Source organism: Globicephala melas, chromosome 4 (assembly GCF_963455315.2).
Source record: "Globicephala melas chromosome 4, mGloMel1.2, whole genome shotgun sequence".
Taxonomy (NCBI): Eukaryota; Metazoa; Chordata; class Mammalia; order Artiodactyla; family Delphinidae; genus Globicephala; species Globicephala melas.
Window position 1 is genome coordinate 164,475 of NC_083317.1, and position 24,759 is coordinate 189,233.

General features: G+C 47.2%; 1 protein-coding gene across 17 annotated transcripts in view; it reads right to left on the reverse strand.

The window, feature by feature from the left end:
* The window catches only part of DIP2A (disco interacting protein 2 homolog A), a 91,169-nt gene that overhangs the window by 43,159 nt on the left and 23,251 nt on the right, over positions 1-24,759 (reverse strand). For 12 of the 17 annotated variants that reach the window (XR_009563632.2, XR_009563633.1, XR_004034891.3 and 9 more), the window contains 6 exons: positions 22,787-22,906; positions 21,482-21,709; positions 17,124-17,261; positions 9,996-10,115; positions 8,676-8,873; positions 640-731 (listed from right to left, as the gene is read on the reverse strand). Coding sequence is in view for 10 of the 17 variants with exons in the window: in XM_060297653.2 (XP_060153636.1) it covers positions 640-731; positions 8,676-8,873; positions 9,996-10,115; positions 17,124-17,261; positions 21,482-21,709; positions 22,787-22,906 (896 nt within the window). In the remaining 7 variants the exon portion in view is untranslated. Of the gene's footprint in view, positions 1-639; positions 732-8,675; positions 8,874-9,995; positions 10,116-17,123; positions 17,262-18,555; positions 18,641-21,481; positions 21,710-22,786; positions 22,907-24,759 lie in introns of those variants that run through there. The other 5 variants (XM_030835681.2, XM_060297655.2, XM_060297654.2 and 2 more) reach the window with 5 other exon arrangements.

Consider the following 24,759-nt stretch of genomic DNA (forward strand, 5'->3'; position numbering starts at 1 on the left):
ATGAGTTCTGTTCTGGCCACATGGAAGAGGGAAGGAGATGAATATAAAACACACAGAGTTTCAAAGTAAGGTCAACGTTTCTTCACAAAACTTAAGCTTTGGAAATGTAGCACTGATTAATATCTGACATTAATATTTTTATTAAAATCAACACATATGAAGTCAAAGAGAAAAGAGGTTTAAGAAACAGGAAAGGGGGGCTTCCCTGGTGGCGCAGTGGTTGGGAGTCCGCCTGCCAATGCAGGGGACGCGGGTTCGTGCCCCGGTCCGGGAAGATCCCGCATGCCGCGGAGCGGCTGGGCCCGTGAGCCATGGCCGCTGGGCCTGCACGTCCGGAGCCTGTGCTCCGCAACGGGAGAGGCCGCAACGATGAGAGGCCCGCGTTCGGCAAAAAAAAAAAAAAAAAAAAAAAAAAAAAAAAAAGAAACAGGAAAGGGGCAATAAGGGAGAATAAAAGGAACGATCATTTTACCTACATCAACACAAACTTTTTCCACATTTAATATTTTTTCATTGCTGACTTAAATCCCTTGTATTAATGCTGTAAATCTGAACAACTGAGAGCACACTGATGTCAATGAAACAGATTTTTAGTCTCCATTCTCACTCACTCCAACAAAGGTGCATTTGGTTACTTACTCTGTCTCCGGGTTTAAGTAGTGGTTCATTCTTACTAGTCAGTTTATTAAGTAGAGTATAAGCTAGTTTTAAACTCCGACTCCAAAGTTTGCCTAAAATAAAATAAAAATACTAAGCAATGTAAAATTTAAGAAACTAATAATTAACATTTTAATGTAGCAATCATAACATCCCATTAACATACCATTATTACTCTATTGCTGAAAATTCAGGTAGTTTCCAATTGATAATTATTTTGCACAATGCTGCAATGAAGTTTTCTCTCAAAAACAACTTACAGATTTATTTTTCTTAACAGAAAAGTAAAACAGCATTTTACTATAGAAAATTTAGAATGTAGAAAAGCCAGCTGAAAAAAGCATTCTGTTATATATGTATACACACAGACACACACACACACACACACACACACGCATAATTTTTAAGAAATGGGATCATACTTCACCCTTTTTTCAATCAACATTGCACTGTGAATGCGCTTTCATGTCTTTGAATGTGTCTCAATTATATCCCTTATAAGAGTGGCATATAAGTCATTTAACCTTTACAACAACAATTCATGAGGTGGGTCCATCTTCATCTCTGCTTCCACTCAAGAGGAGACAGTCAGGGAGATGTTAGGGAACCTGGCAGAGCCACGGGTGGCTGGAGGGGAGCGTCTGGACCCCTCCTGAAGGTGCCCAGCCCTGTGGGTGCTTCCCTGAGGAACGCGGCACATGATACACGGGACAGTGAAGGGCAGGGGGAGAGGGGGAGGAAGACAGAAACGCCTGAGTCCACCCCAAACCGGAAGCAGCCCTCCCACTCACCCTGCGCGGTGCAGCAAAGCAGGAAGACAGAGCCGTCCTTCTCCCTCCCCACCCCTTGGCAACCACGCGGCAACCACACGCCCTTTGCTGTAAATAGTCTAAACTCGGGCACAACGTTGTGAGATAAGTGAACTGTGGGGCCTGAGAAATAAATGAGAAAAATAGTCAACTCAAAACACCGCTGCCTTTGCCTAAATAGGAAGGTCAACTCAAGATGTTAATAACTGTAACTGTAACACGTAAAGATTTCCAAACTGAATCCAGATATTTATAAAAAGAAAAACGCATCATGACCTCTCTGCAACCATGCAAAGAGGTTTAACAGAAAATCAACATAATTTGCCACATTAACAGAATAAAGGTGAAAAAAACTAAAATAATTTACCATTCAGGATTTTAAAAATCCTTCTTAAATTTGGGATGAAAGGAAACTTCCTTAATGTGATTGTTAAAAGTCATCTTTAAAAATTCCACAGGCGGTATCATAACTAATGGTCAGATATTGAAAGCTTTCCCTCAGAGAGCAGGAGTAAGTCAAGGACAGCTGCCTTTTACTGAAAGTCTCAGCCAATGCGACTGGGGTGAAAGCGGCAGAGAAGGTAAAACAATAAGAAACAAAACTGTCATTATTTGCAGAAGACGTGACTGCACATATCATGAATCCTATAACTGAAATCAGCAAGGCTATCAGAGATAACAGCAACACGCAAATAGCATTTAGTATCTATGTGCCATCAATAAACAGCAAATATTTTAATGATACTATTTATAATAAGATTTAAATAAACATGCCAAATATCTAAGAAAATGTGTTACAAAAAATATGCAAAGTCTCCCCCCAGAAACTTATAAAACAGTACTGAGGTTGAAAAAGATTTGAATGAACGGAGGAACCTATTATGTCCATTTGCTAGAAGGCACCGTAATGCAAACGTGCTAATTCTCCTCAAACTGCTCAAGGCAACGATAACGAAAACCTCAACAGGTGTGTTTGTGGCACCTGACACAAACTGACACTGAAATACCAGGGCGAGAGAAGCCAAGGCATTCTGGAAGAAGGAGACAAGACAGGAAGACTTTCTCAATGGACGTCAAGACTATTATAAAGCGACAGCAATTCAGAGAGTGTGGCTGGGACTTCCTGCGGTCCAGTGGTTAAGACTTCGCCTTCCAATGCAGGGGGTGTGGGTTCGATCCCTGGTTGGGGAGCTAAGATCCCACATGCCTCAAGGCCAAAAAACCAAAACATAAAACAGAAGCAACACTGTAACAAATTCAATAAAGACTTTAAAAACTGTCCACAACAAAAAAATCTTTAAAAAAAAAAAAAGGGCTTCCCTGGTGGTGCAGTGGTTGAGAGTCCACCTGCCGATGCAGGGGACACGGGTTCGTGCCCCGGTCCGGGAAGATCCCACATGCCGCGGAGCGGCTGGGCCCGTGAGCCGTGGCCACTGAGCCTGTGCATCCGGAGCCTGTGCTCCGCGGCGGCAGAGGCCACAACAGTGAGAGGCCCGCGTACCGCAAAAAAAAAAAAAAAGAGCGTGCTATTGGCGTAAGGGTAGAATATAAATCAACGTGATAAAACAAAAAACCCCAAACAGACCCACCCCCGTGTGGACAACTCCACTGACAACACAGGTAGCACCAAGGGGACAAGAACGGGACAACTGCCATCTTTCCTGAAGAACTGACCCGGAGGCCAGGTCCACACCACACACACAAACTAAACTCCCTCCGGGTGGGCGGCAAGTCTAAACGCGGGTGGGAGAACAGCAGAGCTAGAGCCCAGGAGGGGAGGAGGGAAGCCTGCTGCAGGGCCGTGAGCGGCCAGGGCACACAGTAAGCCGCCAACAAGGACTGGCATCCAGAACACACAAAACGCCCACAAATAACCCTGTATAAAAATGTGCAAAAGATTCAACAACACTTCACAAAAGAGAAAACCCAAATGATCAAAAACAGGAAAAGATCTCAACCTACTTAGTCATCAGGAAAAGGCAAATTAGCACCACAACGACTGTCACCATATTCTCACCAGATTAGCCAAAATTAATAAGCCTGCCAATGACAGGGAGAAGGTGGGACTCATACACTGATCAGGTAAGTGCAAACTGGAAAAGTCTGGAATTATCTGATAAATGTAAAGATTTCATAATCCCAGAACTAGCTAGCACCTCCTCTCCTAAGTACATACCCTACAAAAATGCACGCTTACACACCAGGTAGCACATACCGGAATGTTCCCGGTAGCACTGTCTGTAACAATTAAAACTGGAAATGACCCAAAAGTCCATCAACAGTATAATGGAGACATACATTCTGAAATATTCAATATTCATTCCTCAACAGAAATGAATGAGCTACAACTATACACAATGATACGGATGAATCTTAAAAGCATAAAGGTCGGAGACTCTGCTTCCACACAGGAAGGAGCAGTGGTGGCAGACCAGCACTCGCACCCAAAATGACTTAAGACTGGATAAAATGCAAAACCATCTGTCAGAAGCAGCAAAGACAACTAGAGGAGTTAAGACCCCTGGGGAAACCCTTGGGAGGTGAGCTGACCTTCAGCAGCTGTTCTTACAAAAGCGGGGGGGCGGGGCTTAGCCTCTGGCACCCACAGGAGACAAACATCTCACGGCCTTGCGCCCCTCGGAGTGCTGCTGCTGGGGCGCGGAGACTGGGGCTTCAAGAGGAGTCTGCTGAATCTCGGGGCCATGCACAGCGGGTGGAAACCTCTGAAAGGCCAGGCAGAGCCCCCAAGTCGCCACATAAGACAAAACCCGTGGTTGGGGACCCCCCCCGCACAAGAGGAAAGGGTCACACAGATCACACCAGTTTTATAAAATGTGAATAAAGGAAAACAGAAAATCTCCAAACTGAAGTATATATATAAAAAGGATGCCATGGGACTTCCCTGGTGGTCCAGTGGTTAAGAATCAGTTTTGCAATGCAGGGGACGTGGGTTCAATCCCTGGTTGGGGAAGTAAGATCCCACATGCCGCAGGGCAACTAAGCCCGTGCGCCACAACTACTGAGCCTGCATGCCACAACTAGAGAGCCCAGGTGCCACAACTAGAAAGAAGCCTGTGGGCTGCAACGAAGAGCCCATGCACCACAATGAAAGATCCCGCATGCTGCAGCTAAGACCCGACACAGCCAAAATTAATCAATTATCAAATTTTTAAAAAAGAACGCAAAATATAAAAAAGGCACGTGGGACTCAGAAAAGGTATTAATATAAATGTAATCAGACTCCCAGGAGGATAGGAGAGAGAAATGGGGAAGAAGCACTATATCAAGAAATTATGGCTATAATTTTCCAAAAACTGATGAAAGATACCATTCCATTGATCTACGAAGCCCTGTGGACCCCAAGCAGGAAACTTCCAAAGAACATAACAGCTAAATATGTACATCACAGTAAGACAGATGCAAGCCAAAGCCAAAAAGCCATCACAGGGAAAAAGACACATCCTCATCCAGAGAGGAGCGATAATCTGGCATCTCACTCCTCAAAAGATATCACAGAAGTCTTCAGAGCGCTGACAGATGCCTGTCCGCCTTCACAAAGGAAGACGCGGGCAGTCCCACAGCCAGCAGGAGAGGTTACAGTGGGAAACGCGGAGTGGCAGGAAGGAACATTCCGCAAAGGAAAGAAAAAACAGCACGACTCCTGACTTAAAAAGCAAGAATAGTGAGTGGTGTCTTACGGGTGTAGTGGATACAGACTTAAAACGCAAGACAAGGAGAGAAGGACCACAGGCTGGGGTCTTCAGGAAGCACTGAGGCAGAGCGAGGCACAAGAAGGGCTCCCGGGAAGTGCGGGACAGTGAATGCGGGTGACGCCGTCCGGCCGCAGTCCCTGCAGGCTCCCTCACAAGGGAAGTCTGTGCTGAATGGAACACAGGCCTGGTCCCAATGCCTCGTGTAACCCGCACCCGGAAGCTGAATTCCAGGCGGAGGCTGTCAGCAAAGCACACTCATGAGTGCGCAGCGAGCTCCTTTCTTAAAGAATTACAGGGTTTCCCTGGTGGCACAGTGGTTGAGAGTCCGCCTGCCGATGCAGGGGACATGGGTTCGTGCCCCGGTCTGGGAAGATCCCACATGCCGCGGAGCGGCTGGGCCCGTGAGCCGTGGCCGCTGAGCCTGCACGTCCGGAGCCTGTGCTCCGCAACGGGAGAGGCCACAACAGTGAGAGGCCCGCGTACCGCAGAACAAAAACAAAAACAAACAAACAAAAAAGAATTACAGAGCCATGTCTCTAACGAGCACAGGTGCGAAGACCCCAAACAGAATACTGGCAACTAGAATCCAGGCGTTTATTGAAAAGATATCTCGGCCAAGTGGGATTTAATCCAGGAATGCAAGGGCTGCTTTACATTTGAAAATTAATCAATGTAATTCATCAAATTAGTGGAGGAGGGCAGAGAAACTGTGTGGTCAGCTCGATGAAGCAGAAAAAGCCAACCCATGGTGCGAAACTTTCAGCAAACTAGAAACAGAACTTCATTATGACAAAGAATTTCTACCATAAAACAAGCAAAAAAGCTACAGTAAACAGCGTACTTCAAGACCAATTGCTTTCCACCTAAGACAGAGAAGGATTCACACTGCACTGGCGGTTCCAGCCTGTGCAGTGAGACAAGAACAGAAACCGAAGGTGTGAGAACTAGAAAGGCCAAGACGACACCGTCATTGCTCACAGGGGCTCAACTTGTGCACAGGATGTCCAAAACTACTCATTAGTAGACCAAAAAGAATTAATATGTCACTTTCACAAGATCACTAGATACAAAGTCACCATTTAAAAGATCAATTGCATTTCTATTTACAAGCAACAATTGAGTAGAAAAAAATTTAATCATTCCATTACAATAGGAATAAATCTAACGAAAGAAGCTCAAGACTCCTGGACTCAAAAGCGTAAAACGTCACTGAGAGAAACTAAAGTAGGCCTTCAAAGGCGGGATATTCCAGGGTCATGAGCTGGAAGATCCCATAAATGCAACGACACCGATTCCCCTCAAGCTGGACAATGGGTTCAGTGCACTGCCAATCAATACCCCAGAAGGATTTTTTTCTGGAAATGGACAAGCTGATTCTAAAGTTTACTTGGAGGGCTTCCCTGGTTGGTGCAGTGGTTGAGAATCCTCCTGCCAATGCAGGGAACACGGGTTCGAGCCCTGGTCCGGGAAGATCCCACATGCCACGGAGCAACAAAGCCTGTGCACCAAAATTACTGAGTCTGCGCTCTAGAGCCCGCGAGCCACAACTACTGAGCCCGTGTGCCACAACTACTGAAGCCCACGCGCCTAGAGCCCGTGCTCCGCAACAAGAGGAGCCACCACAGTGAGAAGCCTGCGCACCGCAACAAAGAGTAGCTGAGTAGCCCCCGCTCACCGCAACTAGAGAAAGCCCGCCTGCAGCAACGAAGACCCAACGCAGCCAAAAATAAATAAATAAATAAATAAGTTTACTTGGAAATGTAAAGGGCCAAGAATAGTCAAGGAGGGCTTCCCTGGTGACACAGTGGTTGAGAGTCCGCCTACCGATGCAGGGGACACGGGTTCGTGCCCCGGTCCGGGAAGATCCCACATGCCACAAAGTGGCTGGGCCCGTGAGCCATGGCCGCTGAACCTGTGCATCCGGAGCCTGTGCTCCGCAACGGGAGAGGCCACAACAGTGAGAGGTCCGCGTACCGCAAAAAAAAAAAAAAAAAAAAAGAATAGTCAAGGAAATCTTGAGGCGCAATCGCAGAGCTGGAGGACTGACATCCAACACAGACTCGTAAAGCTCCAGCAACTCAGCAAGCGCGGATGGTGAAGAGGACAGACCCACAAGTACAGTTTTCACCTGACGGATGACAAAGCCATATCTGGGGGAAGGGCTGCTTCTCAACAAATGATAGTGGGTCAATTCCATTCATAGGAGAGAAAATGAGTCCAAGTTCACACCATACACAAAACTGAACTGTAGATGGATCATAACAACAAGTGTGAAAAGTAGAACGAGTCTTCAGAAGAAGACTCGGAGGAGGAGAATGCCTTTGTGACCCTAGGTCTGGCAAAGACTTCCTATACAGAACAGAAAGCACAAACAACGGAGAAAACAGATAAATCAGACTACATTAACCTAAGCCTAGGTTAAGGCTTCTTTTTCATCTAAAGCCACAATTAAAAGTGTTAAAAGGCAGTGCAAAGGGTGGAAGAAGATATTTGCAAAACACGTACTGGACAAAAGGTGTGTATCTGAAACATAAAAAGCATTAGCAAGCGAACAGAAAAATGAGCCAAAGATCTGGGTACTTCATAGAAGGAGGTGTTCAAGCTGCCAGTAAGCACATTAGAAGCACCCTCGGCACCAGGCACTGGACACCACGATGCTCCCTCAAGGAAGGCGAACGGGGACAGACAGTATCCAGTGCTGGGACTCCTCCCCCAGGGCTGGGGGGGGATGGTGGAAACAGCTCGCCAGCTCGTCCTGAAGCTGACGTGCGAGTCCTACGCCTACAGCAGCACGAACGCCTACACGTCCACCTCAGACCCACAGAGAACGTTCACAACAGCCTGACACGCAGCAGCCCCGGAGCGGACACAACCCAGACGCCCACCTGCTGCTGAGCTCAGACGTTGCATTCTCACAATGAGATACCATCCATCCACGAGCATGAACTGACCATGCAGCACAGAGCACAGGGATGAACCTCAGACAACGCTGAGCAAGACGCAGCCCAGAGCACCTCGGACTGGCTCACACCCAGCGGTCAGCAGGGCGCTGGCCTCGGCTGTGGGGGACGCCGGCCTGGGGGCCAGAAGTGCCTCGGGGCTGAGTGCTCCGTGAAAACATGTCCAGCCAAATGCACACGATTCGTGTTACATAAACACGTAGAATGGAACCAAAAGATGCCAAACACGAAAAACACATACTGCTTGACGCCACTTGTCCAAAGTTCAAAACGAGACAAAACTAAACTCCACTGTTCAGAAATGCACACACAGATGTGAACTCTCGAAACCACCAGGCAGGAAGTGGTCCCCCGGTGGGGGAAGGGCAGTGGCCCGGGAGGGGCCCCCGGGGGGAGGCGAGGTTCTGTTTCCCTGCCAGCTGTGTCAGCTTGTCAGGAATCTGTTCTCTCATGGTCCTCAAGCTGCACGTCTGTGTTGTACGACATGTAATATTTCACAGCTAGCCAGCGCCCAGCTGCTTTCTGTTGACACTTGCCATAGGTGAGGGTGTAGACGGCCTTCCCCGTGGTATCCAGGGCGGTCAGGCACGGGGCTTTGGGCTGCGTGGTGCCCCACTGCTGCAAGGTGGCCAGCAGTGACGGCGGCCAGGTGCTGCCCACGGCCAGCAGCTCCCCCTTCAGCACCGCCGTCTGGCCGCCCTCAGGCTTCGGCTGACCTGGATCTGGTTGCTGCACTACAAGCAAAACCGAGTGTGAAAAGCAGCATTTCACAGAAGCAGGCACGTACTCTACCGTTAGGCATTCACATTTTATACTTTTCTTCCTTAAAAATACCAATTATAAGAAGGCTATTAGATTTCCCCATCATTGTAACAGTCACAGACCAACTGAGCAAGGATGGAAAGAGAGCTAGTCATGGATCAAGATGAATCCTGGCTACTGTAACCCCAGGATTACAACGACCCCCAGGCTTTCACCCAGAAGGCACCTGAGAAGCAGGTGTCCCCACTTATAAAGGATGAGAGTAGAATAACCACTTCAGTTTAGGTGCTCAAACCACGCTGAATGAAAAGAATAAAGTAAAATCTCTTACGTTTCCAGTGGATATGTCATCAAGATTTGCCCAAATGTACGAAAGACTTCCTAAAAAGCATTCATAGCATTGAACTCTGAATTTGAAAGGCGTGATCTGATTACACAGACGTGCCCTAACAGCCATGTCTAATCCCCAAGTAGGAGGAGACACCAGAGCTTGTCTGTGGGACTACCGCACAGCAGAGGTGCAAGGCCGGGGGCAGGGGGTGGCCTGGTGTCCCGAGGCCCCAGCCACGCGCCACACGCTGCTATCTCGTACGGGGCTTCACTTCTCTTACTTTTCTACAGGTTTATACTCCTTTCTGTTTCTTGGTAATTAAAAAAATAAGTCTGTTCTTCTTCTCTAAATATATATATCATTCATAAATGAGAGGCTAAAATCCTGAAAAAGAGCCCAAACTTTGCTAAAGATATAATAATTTCAAACCAAGGGGAAAATAAATAAATAAGTAAAACCACGGGAAGACAAGTATTTCAGATTTAAAGTTTAAATAAAAATTTAAATCATGGAAGTAAAATGAAATCTTAGACGTATTCTAACAAAGTACTAACCACCGGACCAGAGGCACAGAGAGACGCTGTCTCTTAACTACAAGCTGTTGACACAGAGCCCGAGGTCATGTGTGACGCTGAGGTCCCCACCACACACGATGACCACAGAGTCTGGGTCTGACCCACATATGAAGAACGTTTGCCTGTGTCCTCAGTTGTAACGGCCGCCCTGTCTGCACAAACTAGTATGCCGGAGTTGGGACACTCACCTTCCAACACCTCCTCCAAATCATCCACGAAGAACTCCTTCAGTGGAGGGCGCTTTGGTTTCTTCAGGGTGTTAAGAAGCTGCTGGATCTTGGAGGACACTCTGCTGCTCACGGGGACACCTGCCACGGGAAGAGAGCACTGAGGCTGGATGCGGAACCCAGGTCCAGAGACCACCCGCGTGAGTGCGTCAGAACTTGTAAATCCAACCAAGCGTTGGCCCCCTCAAATGGCCATTTTGGAATTTATTAGTTCATTTGACAAATGTTTACTGAATGCCTTCCAGGAACCAGAACTTGTTCTAAGCTAGCGGTTTTCAGAGTGGCCCAGGGACCCCTGGGGGTGCCCGAGACGCTTTCAGGGGTCACATTATAGACGCCATTTGCTCTTTCCCTCTCCTCTCTCACACGCGCACAGTGGAGGTTTCCAGAGGCCACACAGTGCGGGACGCCCAGCAGACGGAACCCACCCAGACGCTGCTCTCTCGCCTGAGAGAGCTATGAGAGACCAGCAACCGCAGCAGACAAGCCTACCCTTCTCGCGGCATCTCGTTGTATTAGAACTGTTTTCATAAATATGTGCCACTTACGTTAAGAGATAATGAGCTTATTATTGTTATTTTTAAATGAGTTAGTAAATAGTTTTAAAAATCTTTAGTTTTAATTTCTAATACGGTAAATATACAGAGATATAACCCGCATAAGCTAAAAGCTCTCTGGTGTCCCCCATAATTATTAAGGAACGCCATTCCGGGAGATGTAAAGTCAGCCAAGACAGATAAGAGTCTGCCCTCAAACAGGCCACCGTCTGCTGCACAAAACCCAGCAGAAACATGTACATGTGCTGGTGGAACAGGGCACCAGCCTCGGTGACAAGCGCTCCGAGGGAAAGGCACGTGGGAACACAAGCAGGCGCTCTGGCAGAGGAGGCGAGGGCAAGGCCTGGAGCCCCAGCCACCCCCGTGCACTGCGAGGCAGCTGGCACCTCCCTCGTCCAGGGCTGGGCCAGCAATCGAGAGCTGCACTCACTGGCCTGGTCAGCAGTCTCCCTTGTCCTTTACAACACCAGCACTTTGAAAGAGTCCAGTTCTTTCCATCATTAAGTAGCACATACCTCATCCTGCATCTGCTTGAGGTTTTCTCAGGATTCAAGTCAGATGCTGCATTCCTGGCTGAAGCAGTACCTGAGCATCACGTCCAGACCCACGGGACACCCACCTACCCTCCGGGAGACGCAGGTTTCTGTCACCGGGGCCATGTGCCGTGCACGGCTCCACTATCGGTACTATTTTTGGCTTGTGCCACCAATAAGAGTGTGAGAGGAGACACTTCAGGACCTCACGAGTATCCCGATCTTCACCCAGCTCCCCCTCCGTTTAACAGCCGCTGGTCGTTCTGCCAGAGGCAAGGTTTACTGCAACGGTTGCTGAATTACTTTCCAGCTTGAGCAGTCCACTGACATTTACGGCTGACGCCTGACTTCCTTCCTCCCTTCCTGGTTCTCCTGAGAGGGACAGGTGCTGAAGGCCAAGACCTGGCGCCTCGGTGTGCTCACTGCTGCCGCTCCGTGTCTTTCTTCTTCTAGCACACGGAGCTGAGAACGAATGCTGTGCACATGCACACGTATGTACCCATGGATATGCATACCCCCTACACATACAATACACATGTGCACACGGGCCGCGTAACAGATACAGGTCTCTATCCTAGAGCCCCGAGTCCACGCCAGGGCCCCCAGTGCTGTGCTCCACGTCTGGGCGCCTTCCTTCTGCAGCGAGAACCCTGGCTCCCAACACCAACACCTTCGCTCAGTGCTATCACAGATACAGAATCAGTTCCAACTGTTGTACCCAAACCACTACAGAAACAAAGCTAGGAACAAGAGTTCAGAATTGGTTTTCTGTGCTTCCTACACAGCCTCGTCCCGGACCGAGGGTGCTGTGTCCATCACTGACCTCTGTCAGCTCTCTCCCCTCACCCTCTTAAGGGTGGCTACGTAGTTCTTGGAAATACGATCAGGTTTGTTTACTTACAATTCCTTTCAGTTTTAGGGTTTTTCCCTTCCTTCCATCCATTAAGTTTATGTTTTGAATGTGTAGAACGTACTTCTAAAAATCACAGCTATATAGAAAGATAAACTCAAAGAAATGTCACTCCCTCCTAAAGTCCTTCTGCCCACCCCACCCCATGCACCTGCGGGTTGAACCAGCCCACTGCTTTCTGGCTTATCCTTCCTGCATTTCCTTCTATAGAGATAGTAGATTTATGCTTGCTTTACTTTCCTATTTCTCACACAAAAGGCGGTGTACTATAAACGTTTCTTTACTCTTCGCCTTTTCACTTAATGTCTCCCGGAAAAGCACCTCATTCCAGGTCATAAAGGTCTTCTCGCTACTCCTGGCAGCTGCGCGGTCCGCCACAGTGTGAATGTACCAGGTCTATTCAACCAGTTTGAGAGGCTTGGATAACAGGTACTTCCCAATATTTTGGAGGTATAGACAGTGCTGCGATGAACGACCTCGTGTGCACGCGTTTCCTTATTTTTAGAGGTGTGCACTCAGGGTAAACTCCTACACTGGCACTGCTGGGTCCAAATGGAAGCACAGACACAGATCTTACCAACTGCTCTTCCCGAGAGGCTGAGCTGCTTTGCATTCCCAGCAACAATGTGTATTTCCCTAATTGCGAAAAAGGCTGAATGAACATCATGTGTAAGAACTATTTTTACATTTCTTTTTGTGAACTGTCTGTATTTTCTGCTTATTTTCCTGTACTAGGAGCTGGCAAACTTTTTCTTAAAGGGCTAGAGAGTAAATATTTGGGGCCGTGGCACCGTCTCTGCCATCACGAAAGCAGCAGACGATGTGGGAGGGGCAGGCGTGGCAGCAACTGAATCAAGACAAACAGAAAAACCTCCCGATAAACACATTCTGGATTTAAAATAAAGAAACTGGAAGAAGAAGAGCAAAGGAAAGCCAAAGTAAGGAGAAGGAAAGAAGTAATATATATGAGTAGAAATAAATGCAATAGAAAAAAAAGATAAGCAATAGAGAGAAACAATTACACTAAAACTGGTTCTTTGAAAGATAAACAAAATCCAGTGAACGCTCTAGCTAGAACGATTAAGATGAAGAGTGAGGAGACCCTAGCTGCTGGTGTCAGGACCGGGCAGGACAGCATCGCAGGTCCCACACCAACCCATAATGAGGGAACCTGCGGAGCGGAGGCAAGACGGACAAACTCCTCCAAAGACACAAAACTGACGTGAGAACAAAAGAGGAAGGAACACTGCTCAATTCATTTGAGATGAGTATTATCTTGATACCAAAACCAGACAAAAATCCCAGACCAGTATTTATCTCAAACATAGACACAAATCCTTAACAAAATACTAGTAAATCAAATCCACAATATGTAAGAGGGGTAATACACCATAACCAAGTGGGGTTTATCTTGAGAACATACCTTTGGCTTAATCTTCAAAAATCAGTCAATGAAATGTACTATATTAACAAACTATGAAAGAAAAACCATGTGATGAGTGTAACACATTTTAAAAATCATTTAACAAAAATCATGATAAAAATTTTCAGAAAACTAGGGGAAAAAAAGGAACGTCCCCAGCCTGATGAAGAGCATCTATGAAAAACCCATGGCTAACACCACAATTAAAAAGTGAAAAGCGGATCTCTCCCCTAAAATGGGAAACGAGGCAAGTTGTGTCCACTCTTGACATTTCTAACTGACATTACTACAAGTCCTAGAAACTGCAATAAAGCCAGGAAACTGAATGTTCCTATAGGCAAACAATTTGGAAAGAAAAGTAAGATGGTATTCATAGACAATATGATCATACATGTGGAAATCTTACAGAATCTACCAAAAAGACTACTAGAATTAATGTAAGGTCAATATACAAGAACCGACTATGTTTCTCTAGATGAGCAATAAACAACTGGAAAAAAATTTAAATACCATTTGTACAATAATAGCATCAAAAAATATAACGTATTTTGAGATAATTTTTTTTAATGTACACATTTTTAAATATTTATTTATTTATTTGGTTGCACCTGGTCTTGGTTGTGGCAGGTGGGCTCCTTAGCTGCGGCAGGAAGGCTCCTTTGCTGCGGTTCGCAGGCTCCTTTAGTTGTGGCATGGATCGAACCCAGGCTCCCCGCGTTGGGAGCGCAGAGTCTTAACCGCTGCGCCACCAGGGAAGTCCCTATTCTGAGATAATTTTAACAAAACATGTGCAATACCTGTACACTGAAAGCTACAAAACAGTGCTGAAATTTTTTTTTAAAGAGCTAAGTAAATGGAGAGATATACCATATTTATCAATTGAAACATATGGTATTGTTAAGACGCCAATTCTCTCCAAATTGATCTAGAGAGTCAGTGAAGTACCAGTCAAAACCCAGCAGGAATTCTGGTAGAAGTTAACAAACTGATTTTAAACTATATATTAAGATACAAAGGAACTGGAATAGCTAAGGCAATTTTTTAAATGAAAAGAAGAGTTGAAGACAAACTACAGGACACAATTTCAAGATCTATTATATAACCCCCCACACACACACATATACATATATGATCATGACAGTGTGGTACCGGTATAAGGACAGACAAAGCAGTGGAACAGCGTACAGAGCCCAGAAACAGGCTTCTCTCACGTGCGGTCCACCGATCTTCACTAAAGATGCCGAAGAAACTGGATAGGGAAAGAAGGGTCTTTGTATTACATGATCCTAGAACAACTGGACACCCACATACAGCAAAGTGAACTTAGGTTCATACCTTGCACTGATATTAAACTTAACTCAAAATGAATCATACACCTAAACATAAAACATAAAACTATAGGAGAAAACCTTTATGACCTCGGGTTAGGAAAATGTATCTCAGATATAACACAAAAATAGGATCCATGAAAGAAAAAAATGGTAAACTGGACTTCATCAAAACTAAAAACTTCTGCTCTCTGAAAGGCACTATTAAGAGAATGAAAACACAAGCCATAGACTGGGAGAAAGCACAATTTGTAAACCTGATAAAGAACTTGTATCTAGATTATATAGAGAACTCTCAAAACTTAGTAAGAAAACAAACAACACATTTTAAAAAGTAAGCAAAAGATTGGAACAGACTCTTCTAAAAAGATATATAGATGGCAAATAAGCACATGAAAAGATGCTAAACATCATCAGTCATTAGGGAGATGCAAATTAAAACTATAATGAGATACCTCTACACACCTATTAGGATGGTTAAAATTTAAAAACCGACAATACCAATTCTCGGCAATGATGTGGAGGAACTGGGACTCTTTTTTTTTTTTTTTTTTGCGGTACGCGGGCCTCTCACTGCTGTGGCCTCTCCCGTTGCGGAGCACAGTCTCCGGACGCGCAGACTCAGCGGCCATGGCTCACGGGCCCAGCCGCTCCGCGGCATGTGGGATCTTCCCGGACCGGGGCACGAACCCGCATCCCCTGCATCGGAAGGCGGACTCTCAACCATTGCGCCACCAGGGAAGCCCAGAACTGGGACTCTTATCACTAACAGTGGGGATGTAAAATGGTACAACCACTTGGGAAATCAGTCTGGCAATTTCTTAAAAAGCTAAAACATAAACCTACTATATGATCCAGGTTTTCTTCTAGGTACTGACCCCAAATAAATGAATGGATATACCCACACAAAGACTTGTAAAGGAATAGTCACAGCAGCTTTACCTCTAATAGACAAAAACTGGAAACACCCCAAATATCCATCAGTAGGTGAAAAGATAAACTAGGGTGCATCTGTAGGATGAAATAGATCAAGAAAGGGAATGAAATGTTGATACATGCAAGAACATGGATGAATTTCGAAATCATTTTGCAGAGTGGCAGAGGTCAGACAATAAAGAGTAAATGCTGGGCGATTCTACTTATATAAAATCCTGGAAAGTGCAAACTGATCTATAGTGTCAGGAAGTAAATCAGCGGTTGTCTGAGGGAAGCCAAGAAGGGCAGCAAAGAGCTGTTACAAAGGCATACAAGGAAGGAAGCCTCCAGGAGCGCTGGGTGTGCTGGCTGCAGTGGGGGTTTCACGGTGTACATGTCTCTTAAAGCTGATAAAATTACACACGTTAATATGTGCAGTAGAAAATATGTCATTTATACCTCAACCAAGTTCTTAAAATATTTTAAATAGGGACTTCCCTGGTGGTGCGGTGGTTAAGAATCCGTCTTGCAATGCAGGGGATGCTGGTTTGATCCCTGGTCGGGGAACTAAGATCCCACAGGCCACGGGGCAACTAAGCCTGTAAGATGCAACTATAGAGAAGCCCGCGCACCGCGCGCTGCAACGAAAGATCCCACGTGCCACAACTAAGTCCCAACGCAGCCAAAAAATAAATAAATAAATATTTAAAAAAAGAAAATTTAGAGAGTAACAAATTAAAATTTTAAAATCTATCTAACAAATGTAAAGCCTGCTTCATGTTGACTTAGTTTCTCCTCTTGCACCTGAACAAGGAGTTGAAAGACCTCAACAAAATCTGACCAACTGCTCAGGAGTATAAAACACTCCTGAGATACTCTGGATTTTTCTTTAACTCAAATTTGGCACATTGGAAGGAAAACTCCATGTGATTCTGATAAAAGATACTGGAAACTGTTTCAAAAGGAAATAGTACAAATGAGGAGACGAGACTCATGCTGACATCTCGGGGCCTGCATGTGGGACAGCCCAGCCATGGCTGCACTGATCACAGGCTGCTGAGGAGGGAGACTGCAGGGGCTGCTGTCCCAGGCGGGGCTGCTGTCCCAGGCAGGGCTGCCCTCATCCTACTGGGTCCACGAAAGGAAACTTCCCCAGCTTCTCATTTTCCCACAGTACCGTAGATCCAAACTCTGGGCGTCTGATTTAAATGTGAAGGCTTTCTCCTCCCTACTCCCCTCTTTCCCCATCTGACCAATTCCGAAGCTATTCCTGATTATTTCTCCCCAAGATATACACACGGGCAGTTTAAGTGCACCAGGATGATACCTGATGGCTGGCTCAGGTTTGCTAAACTGAAGACACCAAGGTGAGGTCCAATACCTGTGCTCTGCTGTCTCAAAAGAAGGAAGAGAGGATGCTCACCACCTGCCGTCTCTAGGACGCTCCTGCTGCCCCCCCGAGGGGCTCCTCTCATAGAAGCCAGCTGTGGACGCTCACAGTAGGTGTGCTGATTCTGTGCGAGGCCCGTAGTGACATCGGGAGGGGCAGAGTGCAGATCTGCTTTTGAAAAACAAACTCAGAATAAAGGTGCTGTTAATGCAGAAGAGCACTAACCTTAAGTTGCTGTTTAAACCCCATTCGGCTGAAGCTTCACTAGCTGAGCTCTAAGCAAGGCATGGGGCATTCTGCCTCATTTTGCTTTTCCGGTTGACCGAGGCACATCGGATCCTGTGAACTCTGAACTCCAGACATGGCCCGACAGCACTGCGTGCAGGTGGCCATCCAGTTCTCAGAGGGAACTAGACCAGAACCACCAACTACGGCACAGAGACGGTGCAAGGACCTCGCCTTTCCCGACGGCCTAATGAGGTTTTACTTAGAAATCTCCCTCAATGAAGCAGAAACACATTTTAAATCCATTGTTGTTGGAACATTTTTCATTGTATTATGAGAAAAATTGCCAGGCTTCTATAAACTATCCCCACGCCCCCAAAAGGCAAGTTGGCTGTCATGCAGACACGAACCTTTGCAGTCTTCACAGAATAAACCTACACAGATTAAAAACTATCCCTCCTGCCAGTTCAAAAGCCTCACTATCAAGAGGCTGCAATCAGGTTCTTAAGGCGGAGTGTATTAATGTCACATTTAAAGACGAACTACGTCAGGTACAAAAATGTTTAAAGTCACTCCTCCCACTGTCTGAATGTCGACTCTGGGTTTCGTTTTCACTGTATGGCATTTTTATCTGTTCGGATACTGGTTGGCTGAGAGCTGCTGTAGCATCTCTGCTACAACCAAGCCTTCCACCAGGAAAGTACCGAGTCTGGACCTAGCGTGACGCTCGTCCACTCTTGAGAATCGATACTGATCTGTAGTCTCTTTAGTCTTCAAATGAATGCTCCCACCATCATAGATGGCACCTTGATACTTAAAATTTTTTAATGCCAATCATTTATCTATCATTTCATAACCTAGGCAGTATGCAATCTAAGAATTTTTAAAAATATGTAGAAAGATGAAATTATGTGGCAGAAAAACACAAACTCACTATTAACATAGCAGAAAACACCACCTGGAAAAACGTAACTTTTTGACAAGAGTTTTCACAACCCTTGAAAAAGCTTGATATTAATGAAATTAGCATTTTAAAGTACGCCTATCACAAAGTTCTTTCAGTTTAAAAAGGAATTTCCCTGCCCTTCCAAATCTAGCCAAAAAAAAAAAAAAAGTGATTTTAACAGTTATTAATGAAAAAAGGTACAAATGGTAACCTCAACTACAAAGTAGTTTCTTAAACAGCTGCATAAAAATAAGCAAACTACACTCAAAATAAAAATGAACTACTAGGACTTACTGGTGGTGCAGTTGTTAAGAATCCACCTGCCAATGAAGGGGACACAGGTCGGAGCCCTGGTCCGGGAAGATCCCACGTGCCGCGGAACAACTAAGCCAGCGCGCCACAACTACTGAGCCTGTGCTCTAGAGCCCACGAGCCACAACTACTGAGCCTGCGAGCCACAACGACTGAAGCCCGCGCGCCTAGAGCCCGTGCTCTGCAACAAGAGAAGCCACCGCAATGAGAAGCCCGCGCACCGCAACGAAGAGTAGCCCCCAATCGCCGCAAGTAGAGAAAGCCTGTGCACAGCAACGAAGACCCAATGCAGCCAAAAATAAATAAATAAATAAATTTACAACAAAACAAAACTGAACTACTGTAATTAAACGTACTGCTTTTAAATATAGGTATTTACTTTGTGTCCAAATGTTTTATGTATATGATTTTCCTAACCCAAAATTGAAAATGATATATATTTTTAATTACCTTTACCTAACATTTTCTGCCTCCAATTTTTTACAGTCATCTCCTTTCTACACTTCTTTCCTTAGCCCAAATTGAAGAATTCTCTAGTGTCAGAAACTAAAACAAAGGGTGGTTTTTATGACAAGGAGAGGGAAATGGAGTATTTTTCAGATTTAAAAATTCAGGTCAAACAGGTAGCATATGAAGGTTACGAACAACAGTAAGGTACCAAGTAGAGCCCGAGTTAAGATGTTTAGAATCTACCAGAACGAATCACACAATGCGTACGTAAGGCCAGGCGAGCAGGACGCGAGAAGAGTGGCCTCAGCCACAGCTGCACACCAGGAGTCCTCCACCCACAGAGGTGACAAACCCGCCTGTACGTCTTTACAGCCAGGACCTTCCGGGGATGGAGACGCCCACTCAAACACACCTTATGTTCAAAACACCCCACAACCCTGAGGAGTCGAGGGCTGTCTGCTTAAACATTCTGAACTGTGGTCAGTTTCTCACGCTAAATATGCTTCTATTTCTAACCCACCAGGAAGCTGTGTTTACGACAGCTCGGCAATGGCTGATACAAGCAAGCTCTAACCTATTCCCCTCACCGTCGAACGCAGAAGAGAGCTTCGGGAAGCTGAGCTAAGCGAAGAGAACATTCAAACACTACTGCTTTCCTCACACCGGAGGCACCTGTGTATTTCCAAAATGTGAAATCGCCGTGACAAACAGGAAAATATATCCATCTCAAGCTGTTTTCAAGCTCTCCACTGTAAACCCCCGTGTGAGGGCAGGTGGGCTATAAACACCAGCCATTTTAGGACCCCCAGGAAAGCTACCAAAACAATCCTGGCAGGCTGTTTCCAAAGGAGCCTTTTCTCGTAACGCAAACTCCCCAGGACAGTCCTGACAGCCCGACCCCGGCGGTCTTGGAGCCTCCTCCACCTGCCAGAAGCAGGTCGAGGCGTCATGAGTTCTCACCCAAGACTCACAGCACGAGCTCCACAGAAATGTGCAGACGTCTGCAGTGACACAGCCAATGACAAACAAAGAGCGTCCCTGATGGGCCCACAGAGGCCAGAGATGGAAGACGTCAGTCACTTACAATGCCCAGTCCAGCCCAGTGACCAAGATCTTACATAAAAGCAGTTCAGCACCTGAGACCTGGGCCTGCCTGGGGGGTGTTAACCCACTGGGACCCCACCCAAAACACTGGCCAGTCATGGGCACACCTCTGATGCACCATTTTGGTTTTAGCAGAACAGCAGCTAACAGCAAAGAAAATGAACAGGAATCAGAAAACTGTGGGCCAGCCCTGGCTCCAGCACAGCCAGCTGTGTGGTCTCAGGCAGGCTGCAATCACGCAACTTAGCTCTTCCCTCCACACCTGGAAGGAAGAGGGTGTTCAGATGACCCCAGCAATACTGATGCACCATCTGAGAAGTACACTTTTTTAAGGTACTCGTGCAAGAATGTATGTGGGCTTTGCATGCCAGCTACGTTACTAGTTTTGCTTTTAAAAAAATGACTTTAAATGGTGAAAGGCTTGCAATGTTTTCCTTTCTAAGATTAATGTTATTTATTTATTTTTGGCTGTGTTGGGTCTTCATTGCTGTGCGCGGGCTTTCTCTAATTGCGTTGAGCAGGGGCTACTTTCACTGCAGCGTGCGGGCTTCTCATTGCGGTGGCTTCTCTTGTTGCAGAGCACGGGCTCTAGGCGCGCAGGCTTCAGTAGTTGTGGCACGTGTACTCAGTAGTTGTGGCACGTGGGCTTCAGTAGCTGTGGCACGAGGGCTCAGTTGTGGCTCGTGGGTTCTAGAGCGCAGGCTCAGTAGTTGTGGCTTGCGGGCTCTAGAGCGCAGGCTCAGTAGTTGTGGCACACCGGCTTAGTTGCTCCGTGGCACGTGAGATCTTCCCGGACCAGGGCTCAAACCCATGTCCCCTGCACTGGCAGGAGGATTCTTAACCACTGCGTCACCAGGGAAGCCCCTAAGGTTAATGTAGTTTAAAGGGCCGGGTGACTTGGAAAAGGTCTGGGCACCCGTATGACTGAGCTCTGACTGACATCTCTTTTCAGGTTGAGGGCTGTCTAACCCTGGTACGTGGAGAAAGAAAGGCCGGACGGCGGCTGCAGCCCCAGCCCCGCCTTGGGATGCCCAGTGCAGGGACAACCGAGGGCTCCAGCTGCACACACAAGGAAGGAGCAAGGGCGGGGACCACGTGCGGGTGGCAGGCCCCCGATCATCAGGGACTGTCCACCTGTGCAGGCCGCCGCCTCCAGAGCGGAAACACCAGGTACTCATCAGGGACCCCGGGGGAGGCCCACACGCCACAGGGTCTGGCTGGGGCTGCCAAACCACAGAAGCATCAGGAACCACTTTTGTTACTGAAAGGACATTTTCCGTAGGAAAAGGAGAAGGTGGGTCTGGCTGGGCGCGGGGGCTCCCCTGCCTGGAGGGGCCCCTGCGGCTGTACCGACCTACGCGGGCGAGGGCCGCGGGGCCTGCGGGCACGGCGGCGGCACTGGGCACGGCGGCAGGCCGCCCTCCCGGGTGAGATGAGGTGCAGGATGCGGCGGAGGAGGCGGGCGAGCCCTGAACGGCCTGGTCGAGCCAGGGCGCGACACCGGCGTGGCTCTGGAGCGGCGCGGAGGCCAGTCGCCCGGGCCGCTGTAAAGAGTCCTCGTCTTCTGAGGCGGACGACGTGTCTGTGGTCAGAATAACGAGGACAGGCATGAGGGGGGCGTCCTCCGGGGCGGAGTCCCCACTGGCCCCAGCCGGCCCGTGCCCTGGGCCCCTGCACAGCCGCGCCCGCGGGTCCACGAGGGCCTGCGTCTGACCGGCCGTGAGCCCCGCGGCCGGGCTCCCCTGGAGGCTCGGTCTCGGGGCGCCACGCCCGGAGGCACAGCCAGCCGCAAGCCTGACGGCCTCAGTGCGTGCTGTGGGGTCCCGGGAGTCCACCCCCAGGGCACCTGCCTCCCTTCAGCAGACGTGACTGAGCTCTGAAAAGAGCCCCTGCCTGAGACCACCGCCTCGGGCAAGAAAAGTGAGGTGAGCTCTGGTTTCATCCAGTCAGCAGGACTGCATTTTATCACGGGTTTCACAGTTACCAGTAAGTTCTTTAAAAACTGGGTAGTATCTATGGTTATACTCAGTAGAAACAAGAATTTGACAGCCATTTCTAAGACTTTTTTTGTAAGTGAGGAAGCATCACCAAAACGCTCTGCTTATCTTGCAGACCTGGTGTGTTTGGTTTTTTACCATGTCTTCAAACCAAACATGCACGTCACCAGTTTCGTGACTCAAATAACCAGACAGGCAGCAGCCTCGTGCTCTCAAGCACCTGGACAGGGTTTTCAAAGAAACTTCAGACATACTAACTATCCTGAAGAGAGACTCCACATAAAAGTTTTCATTTCTAATGGTCACGACAACAAAAGCACAATAACAAAATAAATAACCCTCCAAATAGCCTTATTCTTTCCCATTTAAGGCCTGGTAACAACATAACAAGTAATAGCTAGTGAGATGAGAATAATTTTAGAATTCTGAATTCAGGGAACTCTGTCATTCCATGAAGTACGTACTCCAGGTTCCTCTCTTTACTAAAAGACACAAACTGCATCTTAGTGAAAAAATTAAAATATACACAGATGTCCTGTAGAAAGCAAGCCTGCACCCCCCCCCCACACACACACCCCCACACACACACTCTTCACTACAGTTGGAGGCTGTGCCGCCCCAACGGGAAACCCCTCCCAGGCCACCGTGACCCTGCCCAGTACCTGGAGGTGTGTAGGCCTCCACGGCCATGTGTGTGAGGACGGAGCGCCTCTTGGAAGGCATGGGCATCTTCCTCTCTTTGTATTTGGCCAAAGCTGCCTGCACGGCCTCGGTATGAACATCTGCACGGAAAGAACAGCAACAAAAACACGTGTTACAAGATTCCTTATGAAGTAACAAAACCATGGTTCACGTCTTTATTTGTTTTCACTGAGTGTAAAAGGAACACAAGCTCAGCCTACACGTGGGTCCCACACATTGGTCCTAGATTTCCATAAATATTCCTCGGCTTGTAGATTTGACTTTGGAAATACTTTCAGATTTAAATCAAAAAGAAGAAATCCTCCAAACTGAAAATAATATGAAACATGAACCTAATGTGCTCTGACTGTGGCACAAACCACTCCAAGTGGCGCTAAAGCCCTGTGGTCAGACCGTCAAGCCGCTACCCCAGACAAGCCCCAGGACGGCAGAACCGCACAGGGAACGCAGGCTCTCCTGCAGTCTTGCTGCTGGTGGTCACAGGGGCCCCGCCACACTGCCACGCTTGTGGTCGAGTGTGAGAGAGCAAACAAAGAGGGGCCTGACGGTCTCGCTCCATCGCCCCTCCCTGGAGACCAAGACACTCGTGAGGGAAACAAGAGACACAAATAGAGACCACAAGTGAGGGAAAACCCTGCAGTCCTGAATCTGAGTGAAAATTATCAGCATGAACACATGTGGCATTTTATCTTTAGATAGTATGTCTTAACCTCTGTCCCTAACAATGTCTAGGAATGATGACAAGCCCAACAGCAATGAGCATCCCTACCACCCAGACTGTGGTCTTAAAGTACCATCCTCACTGCAAGCACCCTGAGACATGGTGGATTCTAGGGTGGGGGCAGGGAGCACACAGGGGAGCCTGGAGCATTGCATCCTAACAGCCGTAAGTACACGGCCCAGTGACCCAAATGCCAGAGCCGATGTGGAGACGCTCCCAAAGGCTCATAAAGATGGGGCAGTTGGAACATCACCAAGGATAAATGCTGGAAGGTCTGAATATCAACTACAATGCTAAAAAACAAGATAAAAGAAAAGAAAGGAAGGAAGAGAGGAAGCAAAAGTAATTGGCTGCCTTTGGAGGATGCCGGTGACCTAACCCATTATTTTAAAAAGGAGTAAACAGACGGAAAGAATTGAGCGTTTCTCCAGGCTCTCCTGTGCCTGTGGTGAGCGAGCACAAGTTTCTCTCCATAGAAGCAGTCCAGCCATTTTGCCACCCTAATGAACAAATGGGTCTGCCAGCATCCCAAGGAGGAGAGAGACTCAGGCCTGCAGTGCCTCTTGATGAGAGAACACAGAACCCTAAGTGACCTGCTGGAGCCATGGAGCCGCCGGACCACAGCCCAGGCCCCAAGACCGAGTTATCAAAGGTGGAAACACACATCAGCCACATGAGGTATGTGCAACCACATTTGGATCCTGGGTCCAAATAAACTGTTTTTTTTTCCAAACCACAGGAACATTTGGGTATTTGATACTAAGGAATTATTGTTAATTATTTTGTGACAATGGCATTATCTTTTAGAGATAACATGCATTCTTTTCAGATACAGAAGCCAAGAATATTATGCCCTCTAAATGAAATAACATGATCTCTGAGATGTGCTTCAAAATCACATGGGAAGGGAGGAAGCAGGGGATTGATGAAGAAGCCAAGACTGAGCCTGAGCACGGCAGGAACTGTGGGGGCTGGACGAGTCTGGGCCTCATCACACCACCAAGTCCACTTTTGTACGTGTTCAAATTTTCCCCAACAAAATGTTTTTAAAGCATTTAGAAACCTTATAGTAAAATGGCTCATAGGGTACTATCAGGAAAGATGAAAAATTCACACCTAGGCGTATTAAAGTACAATTTACAAATATCAAAGACAGTCAGCCAATCCTAAAAGCTCCCAGAGAAAGAGCAAATCATCTTGAAGGCTCAGGAA